This window comes from Anopheles gambiae, chromosome 3 (assembly GCF_943734735.2).
Source record: "Anopheles gambiae chromosome 3, idAnoGambNW_F1_1, whole genome shotgun sequence".
Lineage (NCBI taxonomy): Eukaryota > Metazoa > Arthropoda > Insecta > Diptera > Culicidae > Anopheles > Anopheles gambiae.
Window position 1 is genome coordinate 69,191,807 of NC_064602.1, and position 26,301 is coordinate 69,218,107.

Consider the following 26,301-nt stretch of genomic DNA (forward strand, 5'->3'; position numbering starts at 1 on the left):
TTGATGAAGTAAGGCAAATTATTCTTTCATCATTCCTGAACGATTGAAACCGTTTTAGGCTATGGCTGTATTGAGTTGAAAACTGCCCAAACGGTATTTAAGTGCAAGGCTTCAAATGGCTTTTTTGAAACAATGCTGATTTATCATGACATGTTCCATCGATACGATCATTTTGCTTGTACAAAGTTACCTCCAATTTACCTCCACGAAGCCAATTTTGCGTCCAAAAAAATTATATTGTGGCTAGCGTGCGCTTTCAGCAGCAACCGAGATCTAACTACCCTACTATTCTTACATTTTTTTTTAAATATTTAAACATCTTTAATTTTGGTTTTCCAATCATATTTCTTGATATATTAATAAAAATATAAATTAAATAAATAATAAATTTAGATCAAACTAACTGGCCGACAGCTTTTTATAATTTACCCATTACCTTTGGTCCATTATTTCAAAAGTCCACCTCACCGCTGCCCTTTAACATTCAAATTTTAACGCCTTTTCAATGACTTAAAAAAATATTATTAAAAAACGCAATGTAAATTATCTTTTCAAGCGAAGAGTAATGTAGGTGAAAGCGGGGCAAAATGGGCATGTTAAGCAGTTTACGAATATTCCTTTGAATATACCACAAAACACAAATTATTCTTACACTATTACGTGTCTCCACCATTTATCTATGGATTAAAATTGCCACATAACCTGAAAACAACTTAACATCATGAAATCAGTGTAAAATAAAAGTTGATGTTTTGCGGGAAGCCTTTTTGACACGCGGGGTAAAATGGGCATAGCCCTGGGGCAAAATGGGCATATGTAAACAAACTGTGAAACGTCAAAACACTGGGGCAATATGGGTCACAACAACTGTGCTTATGCAATGGTCTATGCTTTTGCGCACGGTTCGTGAAATGTATTCCCGCTCTATCTTGTGTTTTGCTGTTCAGGAAAGCTCTTAAAATTCTTCCAAAAATATGTTATCAAAATTTTTTACACGGTTAAATCTACAAAATCGAATCTTTTGAAAATGTGCCGGTTACCATTATTGTGGGGACAAATACAACACCATAGCCTCACCAAGCGTCAGTGTGTCAAAATTATCTGTTCATTTTGCCCCAAGGGTAACTGCCCATTTTGCCCCACGTGTAGCATTTTTGTATTTTTTGTTATGTTAGTAAAAATACGCATTCAATTGCCTTGCTTTCTCCAGGCAAAGTGTATAGCAATATCATATCTTTAAAAATTTACCACGTAAAACTTCAACGCATCCCTGTGACACTGGTTTCAGCTTATTTTCGAAGTGGCAAAAATTACATCAATACGCTGCCCATTTTGGCCCACATGCCCATTTTGCCCCGCGTTCCCTTATTTCAAATTTCATTACTTTTACGTATCATTACGACCATTGAACTTGTACGTATTGTAGTTGTTCCATGGTGTATTTTTTTCTGAAACGCTTTGTATTTTTTGAATATGGCAGTAAGACCTAGTTATCACACCCGGTGATTAATCTTTGGACTAGAGCCTTATACTACTCGTCGCGAAACGGCGTAAATCATATTTATGAGCAAAATTATCCTAGGAGAGATAGATTCACCGGACCTTTTAGCTAGAGTTAATTTCCACGTACCTGCTCGTATTTTAAGAAACTTTAGGCTACTAAGAGTTGACCAAACTAGACGTGCATATAGCGATAATGAACCTTTGACTGCGATGGCTATCCGATTTAATGCACACAATGACTCTATTGACTGGAATTCCTAATGTTACCCTGTATGTCTTGCTGTGATACTCTGTGTTATTTATGTCGTGCAGATGTTACATTGTACCGTGATGCTTTATGTTATTATAAGCATAGTTTATAAGATCAGTGATAAGGCCAATGATGGCCAACCACTTAACATATACACATAAACAAATAAACAAATAGCTGTGTCATTGTTTCATGTACGAAACAAGCACAAACCGCATAAAAAGATGTCAGCAGGTAAAGATGCATACTGACAATCATATCACAGAAAAAAAAACTAAACACGTGCTTATAGAATCTCCAATGAACTAGGTGCTAAAATGTGGCCTGCTTTGACCATAGAGAATAACAATTCTGCAAACTGTGATTTTATGCTGCAACTGTGATGTAAGCCTTATTGTGGGGACAAATACAACACCATAGCCTCACCAAGCGTCAGCGTGTCAAAATTATCTGTTCATTTTGCCCCAAGGGTAACTGCCCATTTTGCCCCACGTGTAGCATTTTTGTATTTTTTGTTTTGCCCAACGCTACCGATTCAGTTATTAATTTACTGATGCTCCCGATTGACTCTTGGCCATCTCGTTCGCTTCGTCCACGTGATCCTCTGTCAGCTGAGACACGTCATACGTTATTTACTTTCAATTATCATCTTCTATCATGCTTGAGGTTCTTGAACCATTTTTATTATCTCTCTGATTTTATTTTTCTTCAATTTTTTTAAAATTATTTCGTTATTTAGCGTTGATGGTAGATATGGAATTCAGTAAATGAAAATAAGTTGAATAAATAATGGCTGTAAATTAGGAACATGTCAAAACATTATATTAATATTCTTAATATTCTAATAATATGGATAGTCCTTCGCTCGGTTTCACATTTTATGTGGTGGCTCTTCCTTGAACATTGACAAAAAAATTTGAATTCATTTTGGTGCTTTCATTGCACACTCCCTAAGCCTGGTCTAGACACATTTATACTTCCGTTTTTCCTCACTACAAAGTTTAAAATCGTATCATTGAACTTACCGTACACTCCACACCAACACACCAACTATCCCTGTGTGAAGCAAAGAAAGCAGCCCTCCAGTAAGTCGAGGCCCGCTCCAAAGAAACCCCATGCTCTCTGCAACATTCTTGTGTCCATGTAGCGAATCCCAGCATAGCATCCTACCTTCCGGCAAAGGCTCTGTGCATGACTGTTTCTCTGTGTGAGCTCTTAAAAATGCATTCGACTGAGAACAGGGCATAAATTTTCCCACCACTTCATCAGCTTCATCCTGCTAACTTCCCAAGTTAAGCGACTAGTCCGGCTAAAACTGACGAAAACATTGCACCGGCTTAATGGTGGACCCATCCCCAGTGTATCCATAAATCCTGCCGGACTTCGTTCTCTGTGGTTGACTTACTGGCCCTTAGAACTGTCCAGCGTATGCTTGGCCCCGGTAGTAGTAAGACAAATTCTTTCGAAAACCTTCGGCTAAAATCGGGTCTGCTGTTGTGCTTGATTTTGGATAATTGCCATACAATCAACCTGTGCTTTGGCTCAAATTTTGAGCAATCTTCATCAATTTGGTTGTATTGATGGTACATCGTATTGCTCTTTGCTTGGCCACTCGTGCGAAGGTAACAAAAAACATGTTTATCCTGCCCGATCCCAAGGATTTGCGTATTGCTATTTCGGAGCTATTTTCCCCATTCGATATTGAGCATTTGCAGAAACAGTACAACGCCAATATATCCCGTACAGTGCCGGCATATTGCCCTAGCATCTGCTACGCTACAATCTTACTGCTACGAGCTTTCGGTGGAATATCTTCATCTTACGGTCATCCTCACATACATCCACGTGTCTCCATAAGCGAACTCGAACTGCCCCCGAGGCGGGAGGATGAGACGGCAAGACCAGCAGGCAGTACAGAACACACGTGAACCGAAGACCGTTCCATGCATATAATCTGGCAACGTTTGCAGCTGTTACCTGTATGTTACGGGGATACGTTTGCTACTGGGTTGAGAATTCGTAGCGGAGTATCATCTTTGCTCTCGCCATGCTCGTAATACTGCTGCGCTAGTTGTGCTCCGTATTCCAGAAAGCAACACGGTAATGCTGTTTTTCGCAATATGATTTTATTTCTTCATCCTACGCATACTTCCAATATCGGTACACGGTTATAGCTTTGTTACAATTGCGGCATGATTCGAACGAAACGAAGCTATACAGCCAACATTTTAGCCAACTTTTATTGAGTTTCCGCATGGAATGTGCTTTGCTTGACAATTGAATTGATTTTCTTTTTAATTCACTTTCATCGTCACAGTTTGGTTAATTGCTCTTCCTTTATTGTACTTGCTTGCATTGTGATTGAAAAAGTTTTACCATCACACACTCTATTTTCGGGAGCACTTTACCTTATTTATTGTACTATTATCTAATAGTTTTCAGCACGGGTGGTTTTAATTGATTCACATTCAATACTTTGATGGTTTTCACCATCTTTATAGCTTATTTTGTGCAGGGTGCTTTATTCCATGCACGCTCACTGACTGCAAATATTTGTCCCAAAATGGTGAAAGTAATTGAGGAAGTAACACGATACAGCCATATCGCAGCTTTCAGATGGGTTTGATCCTTTTATGTTATTGTCAAACCGAAGCCCTTTGGCAGTTAAGCATATAAGTTGCAATAAAGGTACGCAATAACTGCAGCTCAATTGCCTTACGCTAACAGTGGTCCTACTCAATCAAAATCTACTCAGGATGAGATTATGACAAACGACCTGTGTGCTCTGTGCCCGATTTAAGTGTCTGTGTACTTCAAAAGGCATGAAAGCAAGGGACATTAAAATGTGGAAGGCATCAAACATTAGGGAGCTGTATTGTTTGCGTAAATAAACGAAAAACACCTATATTTAAAAAAAAAACAACTTATTTTCCATCAGTCAACCACGCAAACATAAAAACAATTTACCAGTTTTTAGCACTACCTATTTTACTATTTTATAAAGTTCTAAAACCATTTATCGTTTATCCGAGACACCCACCCAGCGTTTGAAAATAAGTTGATATCTTCCAACCAACCCTGAAAACATTCCTTTTAGTACATGTGCTAGTTCAGGGGTGTCAAATTAATAAACAATTTCATTTTTTCTGAATTTTACCCGTTTTTGTTCATGAGGATACATTATATTTTTTTTTTTTTTTCAGATGAAAATACAAAAATTCTTTCTTTTATTTATTTACTTAAAAAATGCGGCTCTACGTACAAGTACTAAAATCTTCCTGAAATATTTCATACCTACAGCTCTTCAAGCCATAGTTGGTACATCGGATCTCGAATACTTACTTTTTACGATTTAAAAACGTAATGCTGTATTACTTCGAATTTCGTACCCTTTAGGCATTTTTGACATTGAATAGTTTTTAACTAATTTTATTTGAATTGATCAAACATCTGTATAGCTCTTTACTTAAGAAAACCTTCTACATTTGAGAAAAACTAAGAATTGAAATAATATTACTCTTATTACGAACGTTTTTATTCAAATTTCGGCCAGCTTTAAAATTTCGTTTATAATGTTCGAAATCAAACTTACGCTTTTTTAGTTTTTAATTTGTTTAAAGTTCCAAACCTCCGATTCTGAATAAAGGAGTTCATCTAGACCGACAGATCGACGGTCTTAAAAACAACGGGGTTTGGATGCTGTTTAGCTTTTGTACTCGTAGATGCTTATAACCGAAGAACTGCTACATGAATTGACGGGCTTTTCCGTAAGGCCATCAAACCGTTTGTCACAAACATCTTCAAATATCGTTGTGTTCTTGTTATTATAACAGACTAAAAAAAATGTTTTTAACAACAAGTCACAATTTAGTTTGGCTGCCCGGAATTAAAAACAAGATAAAAGTTTTGCTTCGTTTTCCGGACAGAATTAAATACGTGATTGAATTAAATTCAGAGCACAATATGATTGAACAAAGTTATTTTCACGTTGATAAATACTTCCACATTGGATTACAATGTATTTTAATGCACTTGAACGCCACCAAAAGTAGTTTTCGAAGAAATAACGCTGATGTCGGTTTTTAGCACACCTACTAAGAACGCATCTGGTGGTGAACTGACCGACAGAAAATATTTATTTACTGCGGCATCAGGGCCTATTAGGGGTCAGACACATTTTAAATATATTCTAGCACATCATGGCAATTATATAAAATTGAAAAACGATGTAGCCATTGTAAAAATATAAAGAAATTAAATAAAACCATGATGAATGTCCGGAATTTGAAGCTGTCCGAAATTCGATTCATATGCGGTACCTCAAAATTTCTCAAGTTATAATAAAATATATTGTTTTTTTTCTTTCCATATCTTCTAATAAAACAATCTTACTAAAACACAATATTTCATTCCAGCAGACGTGTGCCGTTAGGAAGTATCTGATACTTTATTGATCGCTAGACCGATTTCATTGCCCGTGAAAGTCATCGCCTTCATGGAAATTTAGGTATACTTATACACCTACATGTCACACATTGCTCCCCGTTCATCTTCGTTTCCCACCACAATTCAACTTCTTCTCATCTCGTACGCCACTCTCTTCGACCACCTTCACGCAAGTGCTACCTATTTACATCCCTTAGCTATTTCTGTTACAGAATCAGCACAGTGTGGGGAAGGGTGTGTGTGTAGTTTGTCATTTAAAGAATTATATTGTTTTCCCTATACTGCACAACACACCGCTATCCGATCCTAGCTGCAGTGCAGAGATATCGTCCTTCGCGGACACTTACTAGCTAGCACACGGCGAATGCACAGAAGGGGACGTTCGTTCGTTAAAAGCAGGGATCATTGAACATTGGTAACATCATTTGCAGGGAGTTGCGCATTTATGGGCGAAAAAAACAATCAGTTTCGTTATTCCTAGAGCTTGTCCGTCGCCGAAATCCCTCAACTCCAGCTCACAGTACTTTTTCTTCTATTATTATAGTTCATTTTCTTTCCACCAGGCGCGATGTGGCCGCTTTACGATTACTTCCTAAAACACGGTACTTTTTTACAAATACTGTACTCCTACAGTGGAAGTGAATATTAACAAGTAATCGCTTCGCTTCCTCCTTACACACAGGCTAGCGAATAATTAGTCCAACAAACGCCCGCACGTTTACTTCTACACAATTTCAGCCGCTTGTTTCGCTTTAATTTCGACGATGGAAGAGATCCGTTTCACAGCCGGAGGGCATGGTACGAAGGAGCTAATTCCACCGCCCACTTCCTCCGCCATCAAGGTTCACAACCGCTCGAGGGGGTTTGGTTTTTAACACGCTTCCTGTATAATGCGTATAATCGTACGTTACGCTCGGATTGTGTGTCTCGTATAGTGCGGTTTCACTTCCATGTTTTAGAATTATTCACTACGTACTAGTCGTTCGTTTGCGTTCTCCTCTCGCACATTCTGTACAGATTTTTTTTAGACAAAATAGAAAATAAAAGAGAAAGTTATGGAATAGTGTCTGCATTCAGGTTGTCCATTGATTGTGAATTTTTGGTTTTGTTTCTTTTTCTTCCTTTCACTGACCGTGAGACACGTTAAGACTTTTTTTATTTTTCTTCTGTTTTTTAGTAGTTCTATTAGTATTTCTTTATACAAATCTGCTTATCTTAGCTTTCTCTTCTTTTCTAATTCATTATCTATAGTGTGAGCGTTATTTGTATATTAATCTTCTTCTTGTGTGTCTTCCTTTTCCTCTTCTTTCTTTATCTGTTTTTTTTTTCTTGCTTCCTTGCTTAACTACTGAGAATCACATTATCATTTGACGATTTGAGAAAAGGTTTGCATTTTATGGGGAGTTTTTTTTTTCTGTGGCGTGTTTCTGTATGTTTAGTTTCAATGTATCAGTTTGTACCACATTTGTGGCCCTATTTCTGTGAGTGTATTTCTTATTATGCAATCGGGTTTGTTTTATGTTCTGGTTGTTTTCTTCATTTGCGTCTCGCAAAGATAGAGATAGTTAAACACAAAAAATATCATTTTCATAAAAGTATTATCTCTTTGTACAATGGTGTAGGTAGTTTTGCATACTCAAATCAAACCATTAAAAGCAAACGAAGCTAGAAGGGCAGCAACTCATTCGTATAGCTTCTATGTACAGTGGAATATGATGTATGCTAACACTAGTCTGCGATATAGAGTTTGTTCTTTTCTGAAGCTACACTTAAAAGGCGACATATCCCTCTTTGCATTGCTGTGAAATCAACTGGAGCTCTTCTTTAAATAAAGTCCTGCTTTTCATAATTTTTGTTAATTTATTTCAAATGAGATAAAATATTACGAAAAACAACACTTTTCATTGTCATTGGCAGAATTAAAAAAAACTAACTTCATAAAAACCATTGAAATAGGCCTACTGCAGTTAAAGCAAAAAGGAAAATTAAAACGTTTAATTCCCTTTCTAAATAGCGTTTTAGCACGCTTTCCGTGTGTGTTTAATTTCTTACACTGGCCATCACAACCATTTTAGTTACTAGTAATTTCCAAATGTACAACATTCAAATCCTTTTCTTGCTTCACTTCCGCACGCGGGGGTATTGTTGCGCCTGCTCGCCTCCAGTCCCATGACAAGCTAGCTTCTCCTAGGAAGGGAGGGGGGAGTAGAATTGTCAACTGTCTCAACTGATTGTCACAATTAAAAACCAACCTGTGTTTGTGTATCTGTGTGCTATATGCCGCTCGCCGTGCCACGACGTAGTCGGGTTAAATGCTACATCGAGCACGCTATGTTGCTATTGCTAAAACAATTCCTTTTCCTACTAACCGGGAGGGTGCGGATAAAGGGGGATTTTAAATACGCACACGTTCTATTTGCTCTACGTGTGCGTCAAATATCACCTTGGCTTGAAGTACGTTCGCTCGAAGTATCGCGATCGGTAACGCCACCGGGCTTGTGTGCACCTCGCGACCGTTCAGCATCTCCGACCACTCAACAGCTGCTCGTGTTGGTGCCGGCGTTGAACGCGAAGTAGTAAAAGTCCTGCGACGACTTCGGCATTGGCTACACCGAAGTCTCCAGCTCCTGTCAACAGAAACTGTCCTTCGACGGGTCCAGGTAGAGGGGCGTCAGGGCATGGCTCGACGACAGGTGATGGTTGGCGTGCGGATAGCCTGCCCCTGCGTGGTGCGGAAGCGGTGGCCCATACCCGACACCCCGCCCAGCCGTATCCAGGTGGACCGCTTGCAGGTGCTTCTTTTCACCCCGTTTGCGTCGTGCACAGGCCGTCAGGCCGGCGGCTAGCGACAGGACTAGCGTGAGCGTAGCCGCCGCTAGACCAACGTGCAGTGGCGATAGGGGCAACCGTAGATCGCACTCCGTAGGGCTTTCGTCCTGTCCGGAGGGACAGTGCACCTTTCCATCGCACCACAGCTCCGCCGGGATGCAGGCCTGCAGCTCCTGGCAGCGATGCGGACAGTCGTGCGCCGGGAAGATCTCCATCCACGAGAACTTGTACTCGATCAGCTCGAGCGGCGGTCGACGAGGGCTCTTAAACTCAATGATGAGACTCTTGGAGATCTCCATCGCGCTGAACTCGTACGCTCGATCCCAACCATCCGAAAACGCCACCACGTCCGGCCCGGAGGGGCAAAGATCGCGCGAGTTCTTCGGATTGTTCGTGGAGTAGACCGTGATGCGGGCGTCCGTTGGACAGGGCGGTGCCGATTGCAGCAACGGTGGCATCCAGAAGCCTTTTAGCTTCAGCACCAGGTAGCTACTATCCGTTTCGGGCTCCAGCAGCCAGGGTTGTATCAGAGCAGGACATGGCGTCGGCTTCAGGTAGGCATCGCCGCTACGTCCCCGAAGACGCCGCTCGGACCAATCGGTTTCGCATCCGTCGCGTGCGAACTCGTACCGTCCCTCGAAGTAAAAGTCTCGGAAGTCCTGATCCACTTCCATCTGCAGGGTGGTGAACTTCACCTCCACAATGCTGGCCGCTAGTGGGGCGAGCGTAATCGAGCCGGACACGTCCGAACACAGACAGTCACGCGGTAGGGGCGATACATCCGTCCACGGTACCTCACTGATGCGCAGGTCTGATACAGGACCACCGTGATGGTTGCAGTGCCAACGACCCGAACGGTTTTGCAAATTCTGACAAGATCTACCTCCAAAGCGTGCCCGTGTGATCGTTAACCTGAAAGAAGAGGAAGAAATACTCTCATTAAGACATTCGTGATTACGAACTGCAGATATTAAGAGCTCCAGTTACTCACCTGACACTCTCACCGCCGCTCGCTTCGAACCGAATAATGCAGGAAATGTTCGGCGAACCTCCCCGACCGTACATGAACACGTTCGAGGGCGATCGGAAGATGCCGCGCGACGCGGAGGAAGAGCGAAAGACACGATCGCACGACTTCGGGTGGAACTGTACGAGTGCGGCCGGTTCTGGCATGGCGGATGGAGCTACGAGTGGCTCCAGAGGAGCTCCACCGAGTGAATTGTCCACAAACTCGTAGCGTAGCTTGAACGCGGACGCTGGCCCGTAAAGCCGTGCCGTACCGATTGGGCTGGGCCGATACTCGATCGTTAGGTCGGAGCCCGTCGACAGATAGCTCTCTGCAGGTAGAATGCAAAATGCGAATGGTTAATATTACAGTGAATGAATTATCAATTAATGAATTATTAGTATTTAGCCTGCGCATTCAATTTGAGGTTCTCGAAAGAGTTATAACTGTTTGGGGAATCACTTATATGTAAATATTCGTTAATATCTTAACTCTCCTGCTTTCAAACATTCTGAAGAGTTAAAAAGTTATGAACATTTAGAATGTAAATAATCTCCAAAAATCCATTAATTTCTATTTAGTATTAAATTTCTGAAGAGTCTTTAGTTTATGAACAGTCAAGAGTCTTTATGAATAGAAATGATTGCTTGATGTTTATTAATTTCTTCAGCGATATAAATGTTTGAAGAGTTATGAATCTTTAAAAAATTACAAGACTCTACACAATCATGTTATCAGAAAGTGTCATGTATCTCAATAACTCTTTTAATTGTTGATATTAATCTCAAAAGTGTCATTTATTTATTATTTATTATCAGACGCTACAACCGCTTTACGGTCTTGGCCTGCCTCAGGAGTGTCCGAAACCGCTCACGGTTTCGCGCCTTCGTCTGCCAGTCCGTTATCCCGGCCTTAATGGCGGACGCCTCCACGCCATCTTGCCACCTCAATTTGGGCCTACCACGCCTCCTCTGTCCTTGCGGACGGCGTAAAAAGACTTTACGAGCTGGGTCGTTCGTTTCCATGCGTACAACATGGTCAGCCCACCGGAGCCTGGCGAGCTGGATTCGCTGTACGACAGTGAGGTCGTCGTACATCTCGTATAGCTCATAAGTGTCATACATCTCCAAAAATACAATGAATTTCTAGAGAGTCTCTATAGAGTCATGAATCTTTAAACATTCATGAGTTTTTCAAGAGTTAGGGATATCTACAAAGTCTCTGGAGAGACATCATCTCTAAATGAGCGAGAATGTTGAAATAATCATGATCTTTTAAAAAATCTTTTTATCAGATACATTTGAAGAGTTATAAATCTTTAATAAGTCAAGCTTTTGTACACAGTTATGACTCTTTCAATAGCCATGAATCTAGATTAAGTCATTTTATTTATTATTGAAATCTATTAGATTTCATAAATTTTCGAAATTTAGAATCAAAAATCACAAAACTTAACACTAAAGAGTCTATGATTCATCACAAAAGATAGTAAACACAAGTTAACTCCCATTCCCAAGAATGTCTCAACCCAAATACCTTACCTTGCGTTGAGCATGGCCGACTCCCCTTCGCTACCAACGAACGGGAGCAAAGTCTCGGCACCTCCTCGCGACAGATCTGCTCGATCAAGCTCGCATTGCGCTGGTACTCCGGTGGTGCGCCTAAAAATACTACAATAAATATCCACACCTCAACATCCCTCCCCTAAGAGGAGAGCCTTCGACGAATTCAAACTTACCGTAAGGACGCGAAGTCACTGACCATCGCCCGTCCCAGATGCGTAGCTGTGTCACGCACTCGGCCGGTGACTCGAACCCGGTCGGATCGATGGCCGAGTGGTACTTGATAAAGGAAACCCACACGGTTTCGTGCCGTCGGCCCTGGAAGTGGTACAGGCAGGAGCTTTCCGGCGGTAGCGTGTGCTGCGGACTCTCCAGCTCCCCCGTTTGACTCTCGAACGCACTGACAATGAACTCGCACCGGCCCGGCTGCCGGATGTACGACTGAGAGTTGGAGTTGACGTACAGCACCTTCAGGAGCAAACGGGAAATGTAACCACAGACAGGTTAATCGACCGTTCGACAAACCGACAAACAATTGCTTGCTTACGTGCACTTCCAGCTCGAAGCCGGGCAGGAAGGTGACCGGATTCGGATGGAACGGCACATCGTACGGGGACGTGTGGAACTCGACACGCATCTCCGGACCGCTCGACACGATATCCGGCAGGACGTCTCCGCCGCAAATGCGCCCAATGGTCGGTGCTTCCGGTGCCGCGCCGTCGTAAATGCTCAGATAGTCCTGTGCCTCGTCACACTGCTCCCAGCTCCTGCAGGATCATACGAAGAACAAGAGAAAGAGAGAAATATAAATTTAAGCGCAACTTTTATCAAGATATTCCACAGTTTTCTTTGTCAAAAATCAAACTAAAATAACCCTTCTTGAAATGCTAAACTGTTTCATTGGACACGTTTTCTCGGATGCCCCGAGGGAGCCGAGAGTCGTAAAAGTTTACGATCAGGAAGTATTAGCATTACCGGTTTCGGTCATCAACACGCACCCGCGTCTAATTTGTTTATTGACCCGACTAACCAAATCAAACGGGTGCGATTCATCACGCGAGCCTTGGTGTGTTTCTTTTGCTTCTTTAATGACCAATGACCACTCACTTTTATAATGGCCCCTAGGGCCCCGTAGGCCGCACGATTTGTACCGTATTTAAACCGTTTATTAGGTCACCTTGTGCTGTGCTAACTGGACAACTGCCGCACCAATTTCATGCCAATCAAATGCACGCACGGGCGTTATATAAATGATTGCGCTTTTCAACACCTCACGCGGGTAGGGTTTAGCTGTCTACTAATTCGATTTGACCAGTTTTGCCCTGCTTTATTAATGGGGCGTTTAAGCGTTGTTTACTCTAATGAAGGAGTTGTGTTTTAACAAACACTCGCAGCGTTAAGATATTTTTTGCTGGTTTTATTATTAGAGGAAGCTTATAGCTTTGTACTGTTTTTGCATGAGCCGTGCCCTCGATAGTGGACCAGCTGCATGGTGCTTTTTCAAGGCAGGATGGATAGATAGGCTGGGAAGATGCATTGCTTGGCAATGAATATTTTTTCAAATAATATCAGCAATCTTTCTTTTTATACAAATATTAGATGCTAGTTACGTTTTTTTATTTATTTCGCGCAATGAGCATTAGATTTATCTTTTGGTTTATCTACTACATTTTAAAACTCTTTTTTTCTGGTCCTTCCTTTGTTATCATTTTCATCTCCTTTTCTTGTCTTCTTTAAATTCCAACTCACATTTATTCTTTTTTTTTGATACCTGGTAATATCAAACCCTTTAATCTTCGGTTTTATTGATTATTCTATCAATTTAGTTAATTTTGTACCATTTTACTTTAGATTTTTTAACTTTTGCTCACTCTACTTTATTTTATGTCTTGTTTTCTACTCTACTTTTAATCATTTGTTTCGTTTTCAGTTCATTTTTCGTGATGATTCGTTCTGTTACATTTACATTGCAAATACTTGTGTATTGTTTTTCATTCTTCCAGAAATCATTATTTTACAATACACATCAATTTTTTTGAATATCTGCTTATTCCTTGTCAAAATAGTAATTATGGTTTATGGATTGAACAAATTAATTTGAGTTTCATACTCTAAAAAATATGAAGTTTTTTTTAATATGGTAAATTTCCATTTAATTCATTCTCATTTCGTAATTCCAGCAAAGAGCTTTAATGTGTTACTGACTGACAGAAACACAATACTCAATTTATTTAACTAGAAAAATACCACAATGTGTTGTAAGCCGCTAGAAACCCTCAACTGCATCATTACTATGTCAGCAAATCAACAACAACAGCCTGTCATGATTTCAATTCAAAGCAAAGCGCCAATTTTTCGAAACAATGTTGAACCACTGTGTGCTGTGTGGGCTCCCCATTTTTCCATTTTTCCACAAAAGTATTAAATTACTTCTATCCATCATCTGTGCCGCCTACATACTTCCCACACAAACACACACATCCGAACACTTCAATGTAACATTTTCATATCGAACGTATACTAACACCTTCCAACAAACGGTGCCAGACGCGCATCCAACCGTAGCCCCTGCCCGCACACCACAGGCGCCCGAAAAACTCCAAGCGCTGTATCGCCCAATTGATTTTCCAATCAAATTATCGTACCTTCATTCCCGCCACATGCACACACACACACCGTGTGCTCCTTCGAAAAGCAATCAAACGCAAAAGACTCGCTTCTAAGCCCCGGGATTGGCCACGGCCAGTTCGGCTAACTGGTTAACGGTAAAGTTTTTAGTCACTCCCTGCGCCTTCTTCGCCGTGGTCTTCGCCTCACCTGCGCTTCAACCAAAAGCCATGCCCCATGGACAAGTTATGCTCGAATAGGCTAGTGGGAACTGTGTATGCGTGTGTGTGTGTGTATGTGTGTGTGTTGGTGTGAGTTCGTTTGCAAAAGGAACAACTTTCTTTCCCGCACGGAATCTGTTTCGAAATTTACCTCAAATCCTTAACCCAACAGGTTTTCCATAAATCCTTAACTTTTTTTTTCTCTACATATTCGTCCCATCCCTCCCTCCTTATCGCCATCCCATTTTCATCCCATTTCGAATCCAATACATCCTTTGCTGGTTTTACCCCCTTTCAAACCACAACCATCATTGTGGAGGGAACTTGCCGAAGGGAGCGTATCGGGTCGCGGGAACTGAACATCGCTCGATCGCCCCAAACAAACTAGAGAGCAAGTTTTTCGCCGTACCTTACTTTCCTATTTCCACCATTCCACCACCTCCGCCGGGCAAAAGTTTCCTTGTTTCTTCCGCAGTAAGCTAGAAGCGATGCGATGCAGCGAAAATCGGCTCACGATGGTTCCGAAAACCGAAGCAACCAATGCCCCTGAACAATTCCGCTTAACTAGATACAAATATACACACACACACCTTCCCACCGGCGAATAGTGGCGGTAGACGAATCAGGCGGTGGGCAGGTGAACCTCTCCGCCGAGCGGTTAAAATGCATCATTGCACCTATTTGGCTTTAAAATATTTCCCAGCCAAACGAGAGCGCTGTGCACATTCCGAAGAATGCACCATCTTTAAGTTACTCCTTTTCGGAATGCCAACCAACCGTACTGAAAAGGCTACAAGGTCTGTGTGTGTGTGGGTCGGAGTGGGTATGTGCGGTTGGCTATAATAATTTGAAATAATAATTTACAAGTTTTGCATTGGAAATTGCTTTCCAGGCAGGAATCCCCTTAGCCCCAAGCCTGTCTCGGGGGTTGCGTCTGCCCCACCTGAACGAGTCTATTTTGGCTGCAGATGGATAAATTTTCAACGTTTCACTATCACCATCCAACTGCTGCTGCTGCTTCTTGCCAAAGCCTTCGCTTGCCAGCGCTACGGATAAAACTCCGGGCCCGGAACTTTTCCCCAGGTGCGCTTTCGCCCGGCCCGTAGCCGAAATGGAAAGCCGTAAATTCTCTATTCGACCGAGTGGATGAGATAGTTAGCCCCGTTAGTTATAGTGCTAGCGACCATATGGAAAGTGTGCGCTTGCCCCTGAGAACTCACCGGGATCGTGTAAAGTAGTTTCGGGGTGGAGCTGAAATCAGGAAATCTCGCCCTCCCTTCTGCTCGATGTTCCACAGCAAAAGGAAATAGCTCAGTTCCAAAAGGGTCTGCACTGCACAGCCGAGAGAAGAAAGAAACAAACGCCCTGGTGCGCAACGTGGTCGATTTATGGCGATATTAAAGTAAAATATTCAACCATATTCAACCGGTGTGCGCTCTGGCGGGATGCTGGGCATGTCACTTACGTTAGATAATTTTGCTAATTGACTTGTTATGCGTTGGAAGTGAGTGCGTACAGTGAGTGCTATAAAATATACGTTTTCTCTCGTGCGAAACGCCTGCATGTATGCAATCGGTATAGCAAAATGACCCTGTGACGGATTTTTGAACGTAAGCCCCTTTCAAATTTCTTTTTTCTATCGTTTTCATTATGTAGTTTAGAGTGTCATGTTACAATTGAAGGGGAAATAGTAAGCCAGTGTGCATTATTTTACCTTGAAAAGGCTTCAATTGATCCAAAAAGTTGCTATTGAATAAAACTATTTTAATTATTGTACCGCTTTGAAGCCGTCTCTGCAATGTAAGGCTATAACCTAGCTTACCGCCCGCACATTTCCTACCTATCGCCACACGAAACAACCTCTTTGACCGATGTACACCTCTCTTTTGTTCCTCCACCTCACCAGGTAACCCGGTGCAATATGTTACATTTTAAATGCACAACCGGACACCGGCCGCCGCCACGGCCCTCATCAAAGGGAAACTGAGCGCGGTTTTCCGCGGAGATGGTCATATTTAATTACATTGCTGGTTTTTGCGGTTAAAACATGCGAGACGAGCTGCGCAGCACAGGTCGCACATGTTCATCGAGGTTTGAAGTGTACCGGACCCGGCACGGGCTTACAACGGAGGGGGGGGGGGGACTCAACAATACCTCCCTCGTCCGTCGTAATGCGAAATAAAACAACTACAGCGCATCACACAAACACAGCACACTCACGCAGTAATAATATCCAGTTGAAAAGTAGAAAATTAAACATTTCCATCGCATCGCATGACGGACACCGTGCAGCGTTACCGCAACATCCTTGTGCGTTGGATTTCATTCCGAGCAGCTGCGGGGAATGTGGGGAAAGACTCTCCTGCGCCCCAGCCAAGCAATCAATTTTCATTAACAACCCCACCAAACATGGAGTGACGCACCGTGACGCAGATTGGCATAGTGACTGCCAATGCCTGGCAGGGCAGGGTGTTGGATTTATTCTGTCCGCAAAACGTTGGAACAGGGATTATCGGTATTGGGTGTCCCTGTTGTTTTTTTTTTTGTTGTGCTCCGACCGTGCCAGATTGAAAAGGTTTCAATAAGGAGAACGTTTGAAAAAGGGTATTTTTTGTTGTAGGAAATGGCTTCCCAAACGTCATTATAACTCATAACAAGAAACAATTCACGTGCTGTAGACACACAAAAAATGCAGCGAGTTGATTATGGTGGAAACACACACATTCATCTCCTTTAAGCCAACCCAATACAATAGCATGACCCCAATTTATCAACCAATCTGACCAACTCCCATGTCAACGTTGGCAATATTTTGCGGGACAGCGTAAGCAAGACGATGATCCATGGTGACGGATGAACCATGTACCCAGACGGCTGGCCGGTTGGTTGTGATAAATTTATGTTTTTGCCCTCCTCTGTCCCTTCACAACAGTAGTGAAACAAAACAAAAAAAAAACCGAAAAGCACGGAACAAAAAAACAAACGTTACATCGTTTAATTGTGGTTTATTACAAACATGGAATTAAATAGGTGGAAACATCATTAAGCAAAGGCTTTACACGAGCGTGCGGGGATGTGTCCGTGTGTAAAATGCTTGTCAGCATTTTTTGCGTTTTTTGTTGGTGCCCGGTTCTGTTCATCAGTCACTTTGATGTTGCATGTGTAAATAATGAAGCTTCATTTTGATAAGCAATTCAGCAGCAGTGAACAAATAAAAAACAGACACACACCTTCACAGCAACCAGTTAAGGCTGTGTAAGTGGTGCCTGGTTTTGGGACATTGATGATGATTAATAATTTACTTGAGGATGAATTTACATTCATTTGCTTTAAATATTAAAGCTCAAACAAAAGAGCTCATTCGAAAGGTCTCGTTTTATTTTCAAAACCACTACGATAATGTATTATCAATCTCTTGCCCAGTCTGTTCACGTATAATCGGATATAAGCAATATCTCTTTTCTTGGAATGCATCGCCAAGATAAAACAGGAAATATTGAACGGAGCTACTGGACGTACTCATAAATCTTTTTCCAGGAATACATTTCAGGCTTTTCAGCAAGATTATACCCTTGATAGCTCCGGGCTCGATCTCGCTTACGAAATGGTGCATTTAAAATGTTTGTAAACCGTTTTTCTGCACTCTGGACCGGTCTGGTGGTACAGTCAGTGGCGTTATAACGGTGCGCGGACTGAGCTGCCGCGGCGGCCTCGTCAATGTAGGGGCCCCGAGTATGTTAATTCCAGCACATAGCACATAGCACAATGTGTACAGTAGTTTCAGCAAGAAATTCTGCGCTAGTTAGGGGCCCAATGGATGAAGAGACTCATAAAGTGTAGGGGCCCAGTACAGGGATTCTGAACACAACCCCCCCCCCCCCCCCCCACCCCAACGGAGAAAATTTAAAGTGTGTTTGATTCAAAACCTAATGCAACAATATGCACCAAGCACCCCCCCCCCCCCCCCCCCCGCGCTCGACACCAACCTGGGGCCTCCACTTCCTTTAACGCTTAGGGCCCCAACACCCTAAATCCGCCACTGGGTACAGTCGTCAACTTTTGAACCGTAACAACATGCCCGTCATGGGTTCAAGTCCCGAATAGACCGTGTCCCTATACGTAGGACTGACTATCCTGCTATGGTAACAATAAGTCACTGAAAGCCAAGCACACTTCACTAGTAGGTACTGGCAAGCCTTGACCGACAGCGGTTGTTGTGCTAAAGAAAAAGAAACCGTTTTTCTTCTTGCTGATTGTATTTGTTGCAAAGTTTTGCAAAAGGTTTGAAAAAAAGCGACTGGTAATCTTAAAGCCAACAGCAATGATCAATGCATAACCGGTAGGACATTCATTCTTTAAGCATCGACAATTCAGATAGTCACACAATTTGTAGTATTCTGAATAAACACTCAGCCAGATAGTCGGACCTTGCTATAGGGGGACGCTTGTTAAATTGTTGTAGTCAACGGCTCTACAACGGGACTGTCCCAAATGGAAAAATTTGTATAGGTAATTGAGCTGTATAGTTTTTTTTTGTACTATTTGAGTATTTGAAAGAACCTATTTTTCCACGGATAAAGTTCCGTTTTATAATAAGTTGATTAAAATTTTCATTTATTTACATATTTATTGATAAGCATCGATTGCATCTGGCTTTCGTAGCCTACATACAATACTTAGGCCTAGACCTACACCTATAGTTGTGCAGACCACTAAAAATCACACAACATTTTAGAACATTTGGGAAAAATAAAGGACTGATTGACAACACTAACAATGGATCGTTAGCACTGTAAAGATGACAGCGATGGTCAATGGATAAAATTTGTCGGGGTCTTAAAACTCTGCCTGGAACGAAAAAATTTAACGAGGACAACGAGTAAGGAGCATCGATGAGTCCAGTCCACAATTTAAACATGAATAACCCCTGGGCCACTTTCCTACGATTCTCCAAAGTATCAAGCCCTAACAATAAACGGCCCGACCGGTACGATGGAAACTCAGAACGATTTCTTCATAGCAGCCTACTACGGGCAATTCGAATGATTCCATCCTATCGATTTTAGTAATTTGAATCGGGGTCCACGCACCAGACGCATATTCAATGAACGGACGGACAATACAACGCTTTTAGCGTTCCTTTTAGCGACACAAAGGATCATGAAACATACGGCTAGACCTAAGTATAAAACCTAAAGTCCTGTTTGCTTTGGTAATAATAGCGTCAAATTATTGATCTAAGTTAAGATTAGAGTCTTAACTGCATTACTAAAGTATTTTTAGGTAAGTGTGGAAATGGAAAACCGATGTTTGAGTCATCAAAGTTTGTAAAATAAATTTTTGATGTAAACGAAAAATCTAAGTCGCCTTATCGAAGAATTGATCACCTCGACCAATTTTGCGCCATAAAACAAGCGATTTAGAGGCTACTACTGTATACTAAAACTCGACATTCTCGACTAAAAGTACATCTAACGCTGAGTGAGAGATTCGTTAACCGGATCTGCAACAAACCATCCCCACTCGGCCATCAATATTCCTAAGCTCTTTGAACCGTTAAAGCACCAAAATACACACACAAAAAACCCAATCTCCGTATGTCCGTTCACCGATATGTGTTCCGCGGCCCTGTCCGCAAAAAAAGAGAACAATCTCTTGCACACGTGCATCACTGTTTAGATCGGAAGCTTGCCCCGGTCGGCAAGCTTCGCGGCCATCAATAATGAATTACCTTAAAATCCGGTTGTTCGCCTCGTGGTGTGTCGCCTGCTCCTTCATGTTTAATTTATGCCCGTCCGGCTGCCGAAGGACGATCATCGCGTGCAGACCGCTCGGGGGCGCCCGATGATTAATATAATATTTACATGTTAAATTGCGTGGATAAATGCCAGGATAGTTGGGCGATCGTATCCTGCAGGTCCTGTAAATAAAGCAGTGGAGAGGAAGAGATAGAAAGGTAACATGTGAGAGACAGAAGGTATTCATCAGCGTCAGCATTTTCATCGTCTGGTGACGCTGTGTCGAGCTGTATACGAGCTGAAAGTGGTAGTCGATTGGGTAATTTATAATCCAGCCGGGTGCAACCAACGAGCGGGTCCTTTCCATCCATTTTTGCTGCGCGCTCTGGTTCGTTTTTCGCCCAAATCTCGTACCCTTAAATACGGGATTAGAAGAAGTGATGCGTGTGCGTGGGGCAGTGAGCTGACATCACACCTTCATGTCCAGCGTGGGACCTGCTGGAGCTTGCTTAAAACTGCGATGTGAACCACTGGCAACGCCCCGTGGGAAAAGCTCATCGCTCGAACGCAATGATTCCGGGAAATTCCTTTTTTTTGCTGCCGTTGTTTCATCCCCGAACGACTACAACCAATCCAAACATGTACGCCAGCGTCCCGGAACTTACCTTTTGTCGCAGTCATAAAAGTTCCGATTGCAGTAGCTCCCGGGGACGAGATCTCCGTTCCATATCCGGTTGTCGTTCCTGGTAGGTGAAAAAGGGGGAGCAACAGATGCACACAAAAAACGAAAGGTTTCATGTTAGTAAAAAAACAAACAACGACTAGCAATCGTACCCATAATACCCAGTCCCACGGCACAAACACACGCCCGGTTCGATGATAAGAAAAATGTAGGATTAACTGAACATATTATTCTCCTGCCAATAAATACAAGCTTTCCGTTTATATTTACTCCCCGTTTCCTTCGGCACAGGATGAACGATGGGTGTGTGTATGTGTGGGGGCCCATCGATTGTAATGGATACGAGCCCATTCGTATTGTGTATTCCGGGATTTTCCTATTCTTTCTGCTGCGCACCTTTCCGCAGTGAGAAAAATGTGTAAAATGCAATAACCTAGATTTAATGCCACCATCATAAGGGAGGCAACCTGGTGCGCTCGTACCTTCCCTTCCCATTTCATTGTTGCTGTGAGTGCGTTAACATCGTTCGTTTTTATTTTTTCTATCACGCCCGCCCTATCCTACAGGGCACAGTTTTCTTTATTTATATTTTCTAGCTTTTCCCCGCCACCAGAACTATCCCAACTAACCTTGGGCATGGGTGCTATCAACGTATGGGCGGGTCGAGAAACGATCGTAAAACCAACTTTTATAGTTTATTACTTAATGGAATTTTCAATTTCCACTTTTTCCTCGGGTGTGATGCGGCTGTTGCTGTTGCGGTGTTTTCTTTTCATGGCATAAAATGGTACAGAAAGCTTGCTGGAAAAGCACATTTCACATTCCTCGATGTGATATGGTACAGAGAAAAATAAAACCAAATGGCAGGTAAATCAAAGATTATGCTCGCTGTCACGAAATTCTTTCCCTTGGTAACTTTAATCTAATCTCTTTTCTAATCGTGTGTGTTTGTATATTTTTACTGTCAATAAAACTGGGTAAAACCGCTCCCTCTTCGATAACGAACCCATTACACATTACCTTAGCTTTGCATCGCTGTGCCGCAGGAACTTGTAGATGAGCCGAAATTCGAACCCGTTCGACACGCTGCCACTGGCCGGCGGTTGCTTGTCTAGCCGTAGCGTCACGTTGACCGACTTTGTCTCGCTGTAGTATATCGTGTAGCCGGAAGCCGTTCCGCACCATCGACCGTCCAGATTCGGCAGCCCCTGTTCGCTGATCGTCATGAACCCCTCCGTACACTCGCCGTGTTGTTTGACGTCGTGATAGTTTTCGACAAATTTGCCGATGCTAAACTTGGCTAGATTTAGCTGCGAAAAAAGGACGAAAGTAGATGAATGTAAATGATAACGTTTTTTTTTTTTTTTGTACATGATTGAATTTATCTTTTTGTGCAATTTTGAAACAACAAGTTCTTAGTAAATGTCGCTTTAAAGTGAAAATGTTTGGGTTGGGGTTTCAAAGACACAGCTCGGACATCTGCCTTTAAGAAGGAATCTTTTTCAAACAGATTTTTTTGTATTATTTTTGCCCCAAACCAGGTCCAGCTGACACAATCCTAAAAGGTAATAAATCTGTATCAATAAGATTAAGGACCCTTTTTCTCATGCGAGTAAGGCTTTCAATGGAAAAGTTTGTCCCTAATACCCTATACAGCACTCATGTTGAATCGGAAGTTCAGGATTTTGTTGAAGAAAAAGATACAATTACTGTGTTTTAACGCATTAAAATCCAAAATTAAATTCAAACATTATTCAATGTTCACTGTTGAATGTATTCTCTTTTAATACCAAAACTAATGTCTCTCAACACTTGCTATAATTACTTTGTTTTTTTTTTCTTCATATTTTCATTACAGCAATTGTTCACTCGCTCTCGCTAAAACCTCGCACACAATCTCCTAAATAGTGTGGAAGCAAAAAAAAATGGGACGATGGTCGGTTAATGGTTCCGACTAATCCCGTTCCCGTTCGGGCACAGCCTTGGTACTGGCTACCGTGATTAAAAAACTTTCATATTACTTGCACTTAAGCTCTCCATTTCATCGCCGCCTTCGCTTAATCTTTGGTCCCCTTCGGAGTTCATTCTTTTTGCTGATTTTTTTTCTACTTTGCTGTGGTAGTTTCTTCTTTTGCGTCTCACAATCTTTTGTAATACTTTCGCTACTTACAAAAAAGGGATCGAGAAAACAAGCGTGTTTTGCTAAAGACGGTATAAAATTGAAGCTTTACACGCTTTCTGATGCCCTGAGGCTCAGTTTTACATTTGATGGTTCTTTTTTTCTCTTTCTGAATTTATTCAGCATTTAAAAAAGGAACCATGGAAAGCTGCTCTCCCAAGTTATAGAGGAAACATTTTGTTAAAACATTTTATTGTTCGCCGTTGCATTTATTTTAAAAAAGCGTTGTTTTGGCGCGTGAGTTGCATAGTTTGCTATAAAGACGCCTAAAGGTATGCAACTGGAATAACAAATTGGCATTGTTACGTTCCGGCATTCGTTCCTTACTAGGATTTCACTTATTTATAGTTATATCCTCATTGTACATGCAATCTGCTTTAAATATGTAAAATGCTTGTACATCAATTCAAACTGAAACATCTAATTTAAAAAGCCAGCGCTAGCACGCTTTAGCGCTAGCAAAATATGTGCCTTTCTTTCTATAAAACTAAACGATATGTATCGAGCAAACCAGCATTGACATGAAACAAAGTTATCTATGATTTTTCAATTAGATGATTGGCTAGTTCCAGTCAATGTGTGCAAATAAAACGAAACCTTTTAGCTCCGAAACCAGATACAAACTTTTGTCAGAAGCTCACAAAGCTTTCCCCGATACGAAACCGTTCGATTATCAAACACGATTACAGGCACGACCATTGCTTGGCAGCGACTTTGATACAACACAAACAAATCGCCACCACCACATTCCACTGTTGGCGTTGCACTAGCTAGATCCATTAGATATTTGCCATCATCGTGCGCCCCCCCAAAACCTCTCCATTAACAATTTCGATTTGTTCTCCGATCAGAGAGAAAGAACTCCATTTCCAGGAGCATCATCGGGTCCATCAAAGTGTGAAACAAAGTTTTCTGTTTGACTAGCGGAATAAATTAAACAATTTTAGAGCTTTGAAGCGGGCAGCGCCGTGTAGCAAACAGCCAAGAGATGGCTTATTCCAAGAACGAATTCATTCGTCCTGAAACACACAGTTCCGCAGCGATACTTATGCTTCCCCACCCATCACCCATGGACCACGGACCTATTAGCATAAGTCAGCGCGAATGAAAAAGTCAACAAAATTGGAAGCAAATTGAATTAAATGTAAATAAACTGGCCTCGTGCACCGTGGATTTGTTGATCTAATTTAGTGGCATTAGGCAATGGTGGTGGGCTTGTTGCTCGGGAATCGAATGTCTTCAGTTGTGGCTTCAACCTGCCCGCTATAGTGCAAATGCGTTTGTTTGTTGCTTCACACGCACACGCGCAATCTTTACAACTTCAATCCCTGATGACCATATAATAATGATTGACGTTTACAAGGAAAATACATCACAAAGATGCTTTTGATCAGGACTATTTCGGTGCTTCCCGGGCGGCATTTTTTGTTTTTTGTTTGCTCCTGTTGCTCGGTAATTAAATTGATGGTTACCACAACCTCGCTCGATCGTTCCAACCGTGCTCCAAAACAGTTCAATTAAGTAGTGGACAGAAGACACCGACAGAGCCAAATTTCGCTGTAGGCAGAAGCCCAAGAAAGTTCGCTTTCCTCCAGCCTCAAACGCAAAGTTTTAGTAAGACCTTGCTTGTGTGCTGCCTATGCGGAAGATCTACAAGAAAGGAAACCGTTCTGGAAACGATATCTACCCCAACTCGTAGTCATACACACGCGTTAAGGCATACGCATATACACACACACTTTCACTAAGACACACTACCCGACGCACTGCATAGATTTCGCTTTTCCCTATTTACCAATTAGAGATGAACATGAAAATTCACTCTCTGCTGCCGTCAACCCTCAGGGCAATGGAAACCCCGTGGAACGAGAGCACATTTTTCACTTTCAATTTGGTTATTGATTTCGGCGCTTCGTCCTTGCCGGCGTGTGAATGAGCTGGTGGTGTCTTTCCACGGGCCCTACCGTTCTCCTACCCGTTTCACTCGCCGTAACACGTTCAATGTAGCAAGAAGAATTGGGGTTTGTGTTCTGTTTCAGAACAAAACCAAGAAACAAAAAAAGAACATCCAACAGGCAGCTTCAACGCAAAAGCGAAATGGTCGTCGAACATGCGATTTGACGTTTGCCAGTAGTTTTCCGCGCGTCTAACGAGAACCCACAAACGCGCCCGGGCGTGCCGGAATGGTGAAAGCGTTGCAGTAAAAATGAGAAAGTACCTTCTACACGGGCGAAGCAATAGCAATCGTAACAAAACGGATGGAAAGCCGGTAGCCCAGGGAGTGATTTCCACCGACGGAGGAAAAGAAGTGAACAACAACAAAAAAGAGGAAAAGATGCGAAGAATTTATGACCATCCATTAGTGCGGTAAAAGCAACAAGAAAACGGGCCACTTTTTGATTATCATTATGGTTTGTTGAAAATTTAATTTATGAAGACGATGCCGGTGGCAATCTTCGGCAGTTCGGCAAGCCCGGCGTCGTTGACGGATGAATGGGCCGCAGAGGTACACGGACATAGAAGCTCGGGCCGCAGCCACACACACACACACACACATACACAAGAGCGGATGTCATTCAAAGGGGGGATTTTTACGAGTACCGTTCTGTGCTTACCTGTACAATGTCACCGTAGAGGCCACCGGTGGCCGTAAAGTTTAGGTGACACACGAATGGATACACGCCGTGGGGGTTTTGTATCTGCAGCTCGTACGTTCTTCCGGCCTCACCGTGCAGGGTGCGGTTGCATGCTAAAACGAAATGGGCAGATAGAGATGGAGTTAGTTGGAATCAATATTGAAAGACGTATTCAGAAGGATCTAGCATAATTTGTATCTTGCTCCGGGAAAATGGAAGTTTTAAATGTTTCAATCAAAAACGCATTGAAGAATGTTGGGAATCCTCCTTAAAAGTGTCCCATTATAGCTTTAAAAAGTCAAATATGAACAATATACTGCATACTTTTAGGCGTGTTACATAATTTTCGAAATAGTATTCATGTGTTGTAAATGATAAGCTATGAATTGTTATAATGCTATATGTAATTTTGTCCAATGAATTATGTCCAGAAAAATATAATAAGTACAGTAGAACGTCGATTATCCGGGGGCGGATTAACCGGCGGGCGGCTTAACCGTGCGCATAAATGTGACAGCTGTTCAAACGTACAGCGAACATTTGCAGCGATTGTCAAGTGGGCAACCAGATTTTTGTGCAGCTCTAAAGTGTCTAGTGATATTTTCGATATTCATTTTTGTTCATGAACAGTTGTTAAACCTA

The 26,301-nt window shown here is 42.1% G+C and overlaps 1 protein-coding gene across 3 annotated transcripts in view; it reads right to left on the reverse strand.

The window, feature by feature from the left end:
• Positions 1 to 7,873: 7,873 nt before the first annotated feature.
• LOC1275861 (uncharacterized) overlaps positions 7,874 to 26,301 on the reverse strand; it is a 312,032-nt gene continuing 293,604 nt past the window's right edge. For 2 of the 3 annotated variants that reach the window (XM_061657778.1, XM_061657779.1), the window contains 9 exons: positions 25,639 to 25,772; positions 21,865 to 22,154; positions 20,828 to 20,905; positions 20,156 to 20,344; positions 12,144 to 12,363; positions 11,773 to 12,064; positions 11,576 to 11,695; positions 10,020 to 10,365; positions 7,874 to 9,940 (listed from right to left, as the gene is read on the reverse strand). In XM_061657778.1, coding sequence (XP_061513762.1) covers positions 8,830 to 9,940; positions 10,020 to 10,365; positions 11,576 to 11,695; positions 11,773 to 12,064; positions 12,144 to 12,363; positions 20,156 to 20,344; positions 20,828 to 20,905; positions 21,865 to 22,154; positions 25,639 to 25,772 — 2,780 coding nt within the window. In that variant the 3' untranslated portion in view covers positions 7,874 to 8,829. The remainder of the gene's footprint in view (positions 9,941 to 10,019; positions 10,366 to 11,575; positions 11,696 to 11,772; positions 12,065 to 12,143; positions 12,364 to 20,155; positions 20,345 to 20,827; positions 20,906 to 21,864; positions 22,155 to 25,638; positions 25,773 to 26,301) is intronic. The other variant, XR_009766089.1, reaches the window with a different exon arrangement.